This window comes from Solanum tuberosum, unplaced genomic scaffold (assembly GCF_000226075.1).
Source record: "Solanum tuberosum cultivar DM 1-3 516 R44 unplaced genomic scaffold, SolTub_3.0 scf00661, whole genome shotgun sequence".
Taxonomy (NCBI): domain Eukaryota; kingdom Viridiplantae; phylum Streptophyta; class Magnoliopsida; order Solanales; family Solanaceae; genus Solanum; species Solanum tuberosum.
The window spans coordinates 37,452-50,327 of record NW_006239581.1 but is presented as its reverse complement, the minus strand read 5'-3'; the positions used below and the strand labels follow the sequence as shown (position 1 = coordinate 50,327).

The 12,876-nt window shown below is 35.0% G+C and overlaps 2 protein-coding genes and 1 pseudogene across 2 annotated transcripts in view; all 3 read left to right on the top strand.

Annotated features, from left to right (window-relative positions):
- Window positions 1-1,293, top strand: part of LOC107058832 (putative disease resistance protein RGA1) — a 12,275-nt gene extending 10,982 nt beyond the window's left edge. The window contains exon 2 of the mRNA XM_015305007.1: window positions 1,199-1,293. Within this exon, the coding sequence (XP_015160493.1) occupies window position 1,199 (1 nt within the window). The 3' untranslated portion in view covers window positions 1,200-1,293. The remainder of the gene's footprint in view (window positions 1-1,198) is intronic.
- Window positions 1,294-4,450: 3,157 nt separating this feature from the next.
- Window positions 4,451-7,997, top strand: LOC102596210 (putative disease resistance protein RGA3). The gene is made up of 3 exons (XM_006366621.2): window positions 4,451-5,094; window positions 5,305-7,753; window positions 7,789-7,997. The coding sequence occupies exons 1-3, from the start codon at window positions 4,668-4,670 to the stop codon at window positions 7,865-7,867; spliced, it is 2,955 nt and encodes a 984-aa protein (XP_006366683.1). The 5' UTR covers window positions 4,451-4,667; the 3' UTR covers window positions 7,868-7,997.
- Window positions 7,998-8,935: 938 nt separating this feature from the next.
- Window positions 8,936-12,876, top strand: part of LOC102595866 (putative disease resistance protein RGA1) — a 9,127-nt pseudogene continuing 5,186 nt past the window's right edge.

The following is a 12,876-nucleotide window of genomic DNA, read 5'->3' as shown; positions in this document are numbered from 1 at the left end:
TTCATAAGTTGAGCAATATGAAGATTTTTGTCATCAATGGATTTCTTCAAGGCTTCAATGGTCTGCTCTATCATCTCAAACTTCTCGTCCATGTCAGTTGAGTCAGCCATCAAAGCATTGACATTCATTGAAGTTGGATAATCCATTGAATCTTCAGATTCACCAAAGTTGGAGCCAATTTGAGAAAATTCTCCAAAGAACACAGACGCAAGATTGCCCCTAGGTGTTGCACTTACGACCATCGTATGAGAGTTGTTATTTTTCATCGCCTCCAAAGAAGTGAACTATTCAGATCCATCTAGCCCACTGTTCTTTAACTTACGCCGAGTAATTGGGCCAACATGACTGAGATCAGCAGATACGACATCAGTAGAGTCCTTGTATGAAAAATCACTACTCTTTCTAAAGACCATTGCAGTAGTTGCCTTTGTAGTTTCTGATTTGCAAGAGAAAGAGATGAAGAGTAGAATCGGTCCTACTAGGCGTGCCAAATTTGTTCGCAACAAATTTTTGTAAGCGCTGAAAATCAACTGCAAGCAAAATTAAAAAAATAAAAAAAAATATTTTTATATTAATGAATCGTTGTGAGTACAATTCTGTTGTTCTCTTGATTCTCTCTCCTAAGATTCTCCAAGATTCGAGGGCCTTCAGTAGCGTATTTCTTGAAATATTGGATGATGTAGACCTCCTTGAGATGTTGTCGATCTCCAGGAAACGTCGGAAAGCGCTTCGTCGTTTCAAGTCGATCTCCGGGAAGAACTCTGTTGATGACTCCTTCGAAGAGCTATGTTGTTGATGGTGTAGCTTCCTAAAATTGCAGAATGCTTGTTGAAGAGTTTTCTTGATACCTTTGAATGTCATGTCTATCCCCTATTTATAGTTGTAAGGGGTGGACAAGGTTGCTTGTGATTGGCCAAAGGATATCATTTTGACACTTGGCGCATTGTGATTCGTTTTTGCATTTGACTGGGACTACCACCTCATTTGGACATGTGGCGTCACCTTGTTGGACTTGGATGCCTAGTCATTGTAACACGTGGCATGTGTTTGGGCTTCAAGGTGAAATGGACCTTGAATTTGAATTTAATAAAAATGGACTTATTTATTTGTAAAGCCCAAATTAATCATTCAACCCAAATAAACATGGATTTAATCCAAATTTTGTATGAATTAAATCCAATAAAATTTGTGTGTCTACAGTCTTATTCCTAATTGGATGTAATTTTCTGGTTTTTCTTTTGGAAACAAATCAACTATTTGTAAGATCTATTTGTATTATAATTTATTTTTCTTGGGTCTGTTAACAATAAATATTTGAAATTTTTCATGTTAGATTCAGAACTAGTCTTTTAGCTAACTGTATCTTCTCATAGTTTAATAACGTCAATATGATATTTATATTACATTACTTATGTTGTGATTTATCAACATGTTGGAGATGATTATGACAGTTTATTATAGAACTTCAAGTTTTTATTGTTTGCACAAATAACCAGCCATAAATTAAATTTTGAGATAAAAGTGATTTGTGTATCATGGCTTAAGTCGGAATTTCAAGTTTTTTCTCAAGTTATATATATGGCATTTTGTAAAAATTGGATAGTGTGGATATTTTGATTTTATTCAAGTGTTTTTAAAAATATATACAAGTAATATGGGATACACGCGCTTAGCGCGTACCCAGAAACTAGTATATAAAGAATCATGTCCGAAAAAATAAAATGAAGTTCTTCTGTCCGTGTTGAGAGGAAATGTGTGTGTTTTTAAGCTCTCCTCTGACAGAGATGAAGACAAATCAACCCCACAAGAAAAGACAGATGTGAAACTGGATAGTATGCATACCAATTACCAAGTTAAATCTTTTATTAATAAAAAATTAGAAACATTTCATATTTAAATTATTAGGTGCGCAACTTTTCTTCGTGAAGTATCACCAACTACCTCAACATCTTTATTGATATATATCTAACTAGTGCATGTACTTGCCCGTGCTTTGTGTGGGTATAAAAAGTTATTAAATATATTTTTAAATAAATTAATAAATTATACAATAAAAGAGAGAAATACAAATTAAGTTATGATTCTGATATTATCTATTCAGAAAACTTGCTAAAAAAAAATCTCATGTTGCATTTTCAATTTAAAATTGTTGATAAAAGAGACGAAAACATATAAATTGATATGAAGAGCTTCGGTTAAGTAACAATCTAATTATCATAGTGTCATACTAAATTCAATGATTGTTATAAAAATATTACTAGTTCAACCAACAATTCTAACTCTCGTAAATTATGTGTCTTTTTTTTTTATATATATAAATGACTCTATAATAAAAATAAACAAATCAAAATATATTTTTACTAAATAATGGTGAGAAAAAAATACCTGAATTATATTCGAACATTTGTACACGAAATTCAAAAGTTAGAGAATTTTTTTTCAATATTCGATGCTCGTACTGACATTCATTTACTACACATTTGTGTCGCATAAATCCATTAATATTAAAAAGTTATATTTAAACTTTCATTCTTATAGTATGCATTGTGAGAAGAGAGAATTGAATTGCTATAGTGGAACACTGTCGTTGAGATTTTACTTTACAATAAAAATAAAATAAAATTAAACACATAATTTAATTGAATAGAGATTATCAAATAGTGACAAAGAAATAATTTTAAAAAAAGAATATGTGTATGCAACGTTGAATATGTAGAAAAAGACCAAGAGTTGAATAATTTTTTACAACACTAATACAATTATTCCTATTATTACAATATTATTGTGGTAATTATTACACATGTTTCAAATAGGTTTTTATAAGTGTCATTTTAAGGAGTTATAAATTTGAGTATTAAACAATTATTTGAAGGTTATGAATATGATAGGTTAGGAGTTATAGACATTACTAAATTAATTAATATTTAAATTTATGTAATTGAAGAGGTATAAATTAAGAACATGATGTTATAAAATAAAATAATTGAAAAGAATTAGAAAATTATCAAAAAAAAAACCACAAAAAGATAAATAGAATCCTTGGCCATTGAGAGGTGCCACATCACTTCTTTTTTATCTAGCTATATATATATATAATTCGGTAAAAAAATTTGGAAATAAAGAAAGGAGATGCATAATGTTTTTTTTTAAAAAATTGTTTATTTGTGTGTGCGTGTTTATATGACATAAAAAATATTTTATTTTGTCATGTCAATTTTACTCTAATAATAAATGTAGTTGGGTGATTGTTAAAGGTAAAAGGTTTTAGTGATTTTATTGATACAAAATAAAGTTTAATGAATTTGCTAGATAAATTCTCATAGTTCAATATCTTTTGTTTAAGAAGGTGAATTAACAGTTTTTTTAATAAGTATATTACAGTTACAAACTATAGCTTAGTTACTTTAATTTTCATTTGCAAGAAAAGATTATAGAGAGACATTTCTTAGACGGGAAACAGGTAATCATCTTAAAATAGTATCACAACAACTTAAATTATATTCATTTTTTTGGCAATTATCAAATTTGGAGAAGGGTCAGATATAGTTATGTTCTATTAGAAATAGTTTAAATATATCTCCGTTTTGCTTTTGTTAACGAAGCAGCACAAAGAAAAGAGATTCTCTTCTGTTCTGAATCTCCATTTACTGCACTTGGATCCTTAATCCAATAACAAACAATTAACCTAACAGGCATGTTTATCAAATTAAACAACTGAGTGTAAATTTTGTCTAACAAAGAAAAAAATGAGTATGCATGTTTTCTCCCTGTTAGATTTCTTTCAGAGTGGAATAAAGTTGGAGCATAGATCGAATTCCATCGTAGTCTTCCAAAACAGTTATGCAAGCTTCAAAATCTGCAGACTCTTGATCTACAATTAATATTGCTCCTCAGTTGGTTGTTTGCCAAATCAAACCACAAAACTTGGTAGTCTCCGAAATCTTTTACTTGATAGTTGTTATGGATTGACTTGTATGCCACTAAGGATAGGATCTTTGGCATGCCTTAAGACTCTAGAGCGCTTTGCTGTGGGAAGGAAGAAAGGTTCTCAAAATATATCTGAACTTTGACCGAAATTGTTGTAACAATCCCAAACTTTGGGCAGGACCTATTACCCCTGCACTATTTAATAGTTTATTTTAAAGATATATAAGTGTCCACGTGGACATTATAAATATTGCATCATTATAAATAGTAACTTGTCCACATGGACACATATATCTCTTTAAAATACACTATTAAATAGTGCAGAAATAATAGGTCCGACCCAAAGTTTGGGATTGTTACGGCAATTTCGGTCAAAGTTTGGATACATTTCAGACATTTTTCCCTTTTTTCTTTAATAATAAGTTTTTCAAGGATCTATAGAGCTTTTACAAGTTGAGATATTATCTCATCATTTTTCAAAAGCATATACTCAAATGAATGGGAAAGGAAGCACCAAGTCAACAAGTAGTGATATTGACTAGAATGCTGAATGCCTTGTTATTTGGTTCTGTGGAAAGAAAAGTCTTGGTAGTGGCAATGAAAGTCATGACATATGCTGTTTACTTTGAATAGTCGAGTTCACAAACTGATCAATTATTGTAAATTCACACACATGATCGTGAATAACTCAGTCACTTTAATCTGTTTCAATTAACTTGTGTTACAGTGAATTCCAACATATGGCTGAAGCTTTCCTTCAAGTTCTGCTAGGCAATATCACTTCTTTCATCCAAGGGGAACTTGTATTGCTTTTCGGTTTAGAAAACGACTTCAAAAAGCTTTCAAGCACATTTTCTACAATCCAACTTGTGCTTGAAGATGCTTCCGAGAAGCAACTGAAGGACAAGGCGATAGAGAATTGGTTGCAGAAACTCAATTTTGCTGCATATGAAGTTGATGACATCTTGGATGAATGTAAAAATGAGGCAGCAAGATTCAAGCAGTCCTTATTAGGGTGTATTCATCCAAAGATCATCATTTTTCGTTACAAGCTCGGAAAAAGAATGAAAAGAATGATGGAGAAACTAGATGCAATTGCTGACGAAAGAAGGAAGTTTCATTTGCGTGAAAAGATTGTTGAGAAACAAGCTGCTAAACGTGAAACAGGTGATCATCTTAAACAGTGTTTAGCCAAGTACTTACTAATTGCTTAGTTTTATTTTCAACTTTTTGTAGTTACCAGATTCTATACATGTTTGTTCCATGTCAGCCCGCCCTTGTGTCTTTTTGTTTTGCAAAAATCTTCTATTATTCCTGCTGACACTTTTTAGTGAGCTTGAATTTAATAAAATTTGTGTTTGCATTGCTTGTGAACAGGTTTTGTTTTAGCAGAGCCAAAAGTTTATGGAAGGGACAAAGAGAAGGATGAGATGGTGAAAATCTTGATAAACAGTGTTAGTAATCCCCAAGAACTATTAGTGCTCCCAATACTTGGTATGGGGGGACTAGGAAAGACGACACTTGCCCAAATGATCTTCAATGATCAGAGCATGACCGCACATTTCAATCTAAAGATATGGGTTTGTGTATCAGATGATTTTGATGAGAAGAGGTTGATAAAGGCAATTGTAGAATCTATTGAAAGAAGGCCACTTGGTGACATGGACTTGGCTCCCCTCCAGAAGAAGCTTCAGGAGTTGTTGAATGGAAAAAGATACTTTCTCGTTTTAGATGATGTTTGGAATGAAGATCAAGAAAAGTGGGCTAAGATAAAAGCAGTCTTAAATGTTGGAGCACAAGGTTCTTCTATTCTAGCCACTACTCGTCTTGAAAGGGTTGGATCAATTATGGGAACTTGGCAACCATATCAGTTATCAATTTTGTCTCCAGAAGATTGTTGGTTGTTGTTCAAGCAACGTGCATTTGGCCACCAAACGGAAACAAATCCTGACCTTGTGGGGATTGGAAAAAAGATTGTGAAGAAATGTGGGGGTGTGCCACTAGCAGCCAAGACTCTTGGAGGTCTTTTATGCTTCAAGAGAGAAGAAAGTGAATGGGAACATGTGAAAGATAGTGAGATTTGGAATTTACCACAAGATGAAAATTCTGTTTTGCCTTCGCTGAGGCTGAGTTATCATCACCTTCCACTTGATTTGAGACAATGTTTTGCATATTGTGCGGTATTCCCAAAGGACACCAAAATAGAAAAGGAATATCTCATCACTCTCTGGATGGCACATGGTTTTCTTTTATCAAAAGGAAATTTGGAGCTAGAGGATGTGGGTAATGAAGTATGGAAAGAATTATACTTGAGGTCTTTCTTCCAAGAGGTCGAAGAATATAAATTTGGTAATACTTATTTCAAGATGCATGATCTCATCCACGATTTGGCTACATCTCTGTTCTCAACAAACACAAGGAGCAGCAAAATTCGTCAAATAAGAGTAGCACAGAAAAATACAATGTCCATCGGTTTTGCTGAAGTGGTGCCTTCTTATTCTCCTTTAATCTTGGAAAGGTTTGTCTCGCTAAGGGTTCTTGATATGAAATTTTCAAAGGTTGATCAGTTAACATCTTCCATCGGGGATCTAATACATTTAAGGTTGTTGAACTTGCATGGCAGTAGCATTCGTAGCCTTCCAAAGAGGTTATGCAAGCTTCAAAATCTGCAGACACTTGAAATATCATGTTGTTTCTCACTTTCTTATATTCCAAAACAAATAAGTAAACTAAGCAGTCTTAGAAATCTTGTGTTCAAGGGTTGTCAAATAACTTCTATGCCACCAAGAATAGGATCATTGACATGCCTTAAGACTCTAGATTATTTTATTGTGGGCGAGAGGAAAGGTTATCAACTTGGTGAACTACGGAATCTAAGCCTACATGGTTCACTTTCAATCACACATCTTGAGAGAGTGAAGAGTGATACGGATGCAAAAGAAGCTAATTTATCTACCAAAAAAAAATTGTACAATTTATGCATGAGTTGGGATATTAGGCCATATGGATATGAATCAGAAAACAATTTGGATGAAAAAGTGCTTGAAGCCCTCAGACCACATTCCAACCTGAAATCACTAAAGCTCATTGGCTTCAGAGGTTTTCATTTTCCAAATTGGATGAATGCTTCGGTTTTGAAAAATGTTGTCTCTATTGAAATTGAATGTGAAAACTGCTGGCGTTTACCACCGTTTGGAGAGCTGCCTTGTCTAGAAAGTCTAAAGTTATACAACGGATCTGCGGAGGTGGAGTATATTGAAGAGGATGATGGTCATTCCATATTAAAGTTCCCATACTTGAAACGACTCGCTATAGAAAGGTTTCCAAATCTGAAAGGACTGCTGAGAAGTGAAGGAAAAGAGAAATTCTCCATGCTTGAAGAAATGGAAATTTGGCATTGCCCTATGTTTGTTTTTCCAGCATTCTCTTCTGTCAAGAAATTGGATGTCTGGGGGGAAATAGATGCAGCAAGTATTAGCTCCATATCTAAGCTTACTACTCTTACGTCTCTCTCTATTGATCATAACTTTGAAGCAACTACTCTCCCAGAAGAGATGTTCAAACGCCTTGTAAATCTTGAGTCCTTGAGCATTATATACTTCAAAAAACTCAGAGAGTTGCCAAGCAGCCTGGCTAGCCTCAGTGCTTTGAAGTGTCTGAAAATTCATTATTGTTACGCACTAGAGAGTCTCCTCGAACAAGGGATGGAAGGGTTAACTTCACTCACCAACTTATATGTTCAAAACTGTGAGATGCTAAAATGTTTACCTGAGGGATTGCAGCACCTAACAGCCCTCACTAGTTTACAAATTTATGGCTGTCCAGCATTGACAAAGCGGTGTGCGAAGGATCTCCCCGAACATTGACAAAGCGGTGTGAGAAGGGGATAGGAGAGGACTGGCACAAAATTGCTCACATTCCTAATGTAGATATTTGTTAGTCTTGATCTGTTATTCTTTCTGAAATTCTTCTTTTGTTAGACATTGTTCTTTATTATTAACTTAGATAATTGTATCCATTTTGCTCTATTTAACAATAGACGATCTTCAAATTTTTCCAGATTTATCAAAGTAACCTGCATTTTGTCCACTTGAACAAATGACTCCTAGTTTTTAATTAAAGAAATATGACACACATTTATGCAATTGAGACCTGAAAGAAGGAACAACAAAAGGCACCCAATGCATATAAAGTGTCTGTTAATACTTTGTTGTATCATCTATGATGCAGCTATCATTCATTATTGCCCTATGCTTGTTTTTCTGACCCTTGCTTGTATCAAGAAATTGGAAGTATTGAGCTCCATATTTAATCTTATCACTCTCACCTCCCTCTGTATTAGTCATAACGTCGAACAGACTTCACTCGCCGAAGAGATGTTCAAACATTCATGGATATTTCAGGTAATACTTCTATACATTACTTATATACTTCCAACGCGTTTGGCCATGAAATTATTTCACTTTTTTCAAGAAGTTGAATGAGTAGCCAGCGTTGATCGAGCTTGGAGCAGACTGATCCGGAGACGGGAGTGAGCACACGACGTTTTGTACTATTTCAGTCTCCATCTGTATATATAGACTTGTCTTTTACCTTTCGAGACAGTCCAGTCTCTGTTGTCCATTTTTGGGACTTGTACTCATTTTGTTAGTAGCTCTGTACTAGTGACTTCCAGGTTCTGGGAGGGATTTTTATTTGTATATATGTTTTGGTTTGCTTCTGCCAGTCTATATTGTTATTTGCCTACTCTTGTTTAGTTTCTACCCACAGACCCATTACTTGTTGTTCCGGGTTATGGGTTGGCTTACCTACTGGTGAGTTATAGTAGGTGCCATCATGACTTGAGAAATCGGGTCGTGACAACTTTAAAAAAAAGAGATGCCAAAAATGTTTTAAATCAAAACCAACCGTTAGTTATTGGATTGAAAAACAAAGTGCCAAACAATTGAGGGACATGGCCCCATTAAGTGATGGAATAATTGAGTTTATAATAATTAAGCTTTGTGCTCTTACTTTTAGCTGTCCATATTTCATTCCAACATCTTACTTTATAGATTTATTGCTAAGTCACAACAATTCCAGCAATCTAGATTATAGTGAATTCAACATATATGGCTGAAGCTTTCCTTCAAAATCTGTTAGACAATTTGACTTCTTTCATACAAGGGGAACTTGGATTGTTTTTTGGTTTTAAGGACGAGTTTGAAAATCTTAAAAGCACGTTTACTACGATCCAAGTTGTGCTTGAAGATGCTCAGGAGAAGCAACTCAAGGACAAGCAGCTAGAAAATTGGTTACAGAAACTCAATGTTGCTGCATATGAAGTTGATGACATCTTGGATGAATGTAAAACTAAGGCAGCAAGACTCAACCAGACTAAATATGGATGTTATCATCCAAAGGTTATCACTTTCCGTCACAAGGTCGGGAAAAGGATGAAAGAGATGATGGAGAAACTAGATGCAATTGCTGCAGAACGACGTAAGTTTCATTTGGAGAAAAGGACTATAGAGAGAGAAGCTGCTAGACGAGAAACAGGTGCTCATCTTACATATATTTTATACAATTTAATTAGTGTATATTCATTTTTTTGGCAATTATCAAATTCATATGTGTTTTTGGGCCGAGGGAAAGTTCCAAAGATTTTTTTTCTAATCTAATGTTTGTCTAAAGTCTAAACAGAGGTGGATCCAGATTCAGATTCGTAATTCTACCACTTCCATGGTGTAAGCCAAAAGATATGGGCTTAGATAAATCCATAACTTACTCATAGGATAGCCCCTAAGTCCAATTTAAAAAAAGCCTGAGTTGTTTTAGATGGTACTTAACTTGTGTGTCAATTTTTCAAAGCATTTTTCTCTTTGAAAATAAATATAGAAAAAATGGAGAACACTTCAAAAATATATTTTCTCAATCATGTTCTTCAACTCCCCCATTCTCATGTCTGCTGCTCCTCAATATTTTCTGTTTTTTGCTGACTCCTACCAAGCTTGAGTGTAAGAATATTCTCGTATGGACATTACTTGGAACAGGATTTGTTTCAACTGAACAAAAAGTTTATGGAAGGGACAAAGAGGAAGATGAGATAGTGAAAATTCTGATAAACAACATTAGTGATGCCCAAGAACTTTCAGTCCTCCCTATACTTGGTATGGGGAGACTAGGAAAGACGACTCTTGCCCAAATGGTCTTCAATGATCGGAGAGTAACTGAGCATTTTCATCCCAAGATATGGATTTGTGTCTCAGATGATTTTGATGAGAAGAAGTTGATAAAGGCCTTTGTAGAATCTATTGAAGGAAGGGCCCTTGGTGACATGGACTTGGCTCCACTTCAAAAGAAGCTTTAGGATTTTTTGAATGGAAAAAAGATACTTTCTTGCTTTGGATGATGTTTGGAATGAAGATCAAGAAAAGTGGGATAATTTAAAAGCAGTCTTGATGGTTGGAGCTAGTGGCGCTTCTGTTCTAACCACTACTCGTCTTGAAAAGGTTGGATCAATTATGGGAACTTTGCAACCATATCAGTTGTCAAATATGTCTCAAGAAGATTGTTGGTTGTTGTTCATGCAACGTGCATTTGGGCACCACGAAAAAATAAATCCCGACCTAGTGGCTATTGGAAAGGAGATTGTGAAAAAATGTGGTGGTGTGCCTCTAGCAGCCAAAACTCTTGAAGGTATTTTGCACTTCAAGAGAGAAGAAAGAGAATGGGAACATGTGAGAGATAGTGAGATTTGGAATTTGCCTCAGGATGAAAGTACTATTTTGCCTGTCCTGAGACTGAGTTATCATCACCTTCCACTTGATTTGAGACAATGTTTTGCATATTGTGCAGTATTCCCAAAGGACACCGAAATGGAAAAAGAAAAGTTAATTTCTCTCTGGATGGAACACGGTTTTCTTTCATCAAAAGGAAACTTGGTGTTAGAGGATGTGGGTAATGAAGTATGGAACGAATTATACTTGAGGTCTTTCTTCCAAGAGATTAAAGTTAAATCTAGTAATGCTTATATCAAGGTGCATGATCTCATCCATGATTTGGCAACTTCTCTGTTTTCAGCAAGCGCATCAAGCAGCAATATCTGCGAAATAAATGCAAAAAGTTACACACATAAGATGTCCATTGGTTTTGCTGAAGTGGTGTCTTCTTACTCTCCTTCCCTTTTGAAAAAGTGTCTCGTTAAGGGTGCTTAATCTAAGTAAATCAAAACTTGGACAATTACCCTCTTCCATTGGGGATCTGGTACATTTAAGATACCTGGACCTGTCTCGCAATATATTTCGTAGTCTTCTAGAGAATTTATGCAAACTTCAAAATCTGCAGACTCTTAATCTATGGTATTGTGTCTTACTTTCTTTTTTGCCAAAACAAACAAGTAAACTTAGTAGTCTCCGAAATCTTTTAGTTGATGGCTGTCCATTGACTTCTACACCACCAAGGATAGGATCTTTGACATGCCTTTAGACTCTAAGTCGCTTTGTTGTGGGAAGGAAGAAAGGTTGTCAACTTGGGGAACTACGAAACCTGAATCTCTATGGCTCAATTGAAATCAAACAACTTGAGAGAGTGAAGAATGATAAGGATGCAAAAGAAGCCAATTTATCTTCAAAAGGGAATCTGCATTCTTTAATCATGAGTTGGGATAAATATGAGCCACATAGATATGAATCAGAAGAAGCTAAAGTGCTTGAAGCCCTCAAACCATACCCCAATCTGACACAATCATTGGCTTCAGAGGATTCCATCACCCAGACTGGATGAATTGTTAGAAAATGAGATATTTCTAGATGTCTTTTGTTTAATTGTTATTTTCTTAAATATTATGTTAAGTATGTAAAGGAAAGGTAGTCCTTGTTTTATGGAATATGTTTTGTAAGAAAGTCAATAGTGGGTGGATATGTATGGTCCTCTACTAACTTTGGAAAAGCTTATGTAGATATATGTGTGTATGCTTTTGAAAAAGCTAAAATATATATGAATGAATTTCTGCTGCTGAACCTTATTTTTTCTCTCAAAAAGTTTCAAATCCTAACAGTGGTATCAAGAGCCAATCTTCTTGAGGGATCTGTGAAGGCAAAAAGGCTAAGGTTTTTTTTCTCCTTCTAAGGTGAGAGTTGAGCAGCAGTAACATGGCATCCAACAGCTTCTTGGGTGCAGGCCCTCCTATGTTTACAGGAGAAAATTATCACATATGGGTGATAAAGATGAAGGCTTATCTCAAAGCTCTTAGTCTATGGGAAACAATTGAAAGTGAAGATGATCCTCTTCCACTTGGACCAAATCCAACAGTTGCACAAATGAAGATTTATGAAGATGCAAAGTCAAGGAAACCCAAGGCTCTCACATGTCTTCATTCAGCACTTTCAGATGTGATTTTCACAAGAATAATGGCTTGTGAAACACCTAAAGAAGTATGGGAGAAGCTAAACAAGAAGTTCGATGGCAGTGACAGAGTGAAGACTATCAAACTCTTAACTCTCAAAAGAGAATTTGAGATGTTAAGGATGAAAGAAGGAGATACTGTGAAAGAGTATTCTGCCAAACTTATGGAGACTGTAAACAAAGTAAGGCTGTTTGGTGAAACCTTTCCAGATTCAAGGGTGGTGGAGAAGATGATGATAAGCTTACCAGCAAGGTTTGAGTCCAAGATTTCAGCAATAGAAGAATCTTGTGATTTGAAGACTTTATCTGTGGCAGAACTGATCAGCAAGTTGCAAGCCCAAGAACAAAGATCAAGTATAAGAGATGAAGAAGTAGCAGAAGCGGCATTTCAAGCACAACATAAAGGCAAGCAGCCTATGAAGGACAATAGAAGGATGGAAGGAGATAAATTAGAAAAGGGAAAACCAAGGAAGGAATCTTCAAAGAGAGGGAAGTTTCCACCTTGCAGCCACTGTAAAAGAACCAATCATCAAGAAAAAGACTGTTGGTTCAAAGGAAAGCCAC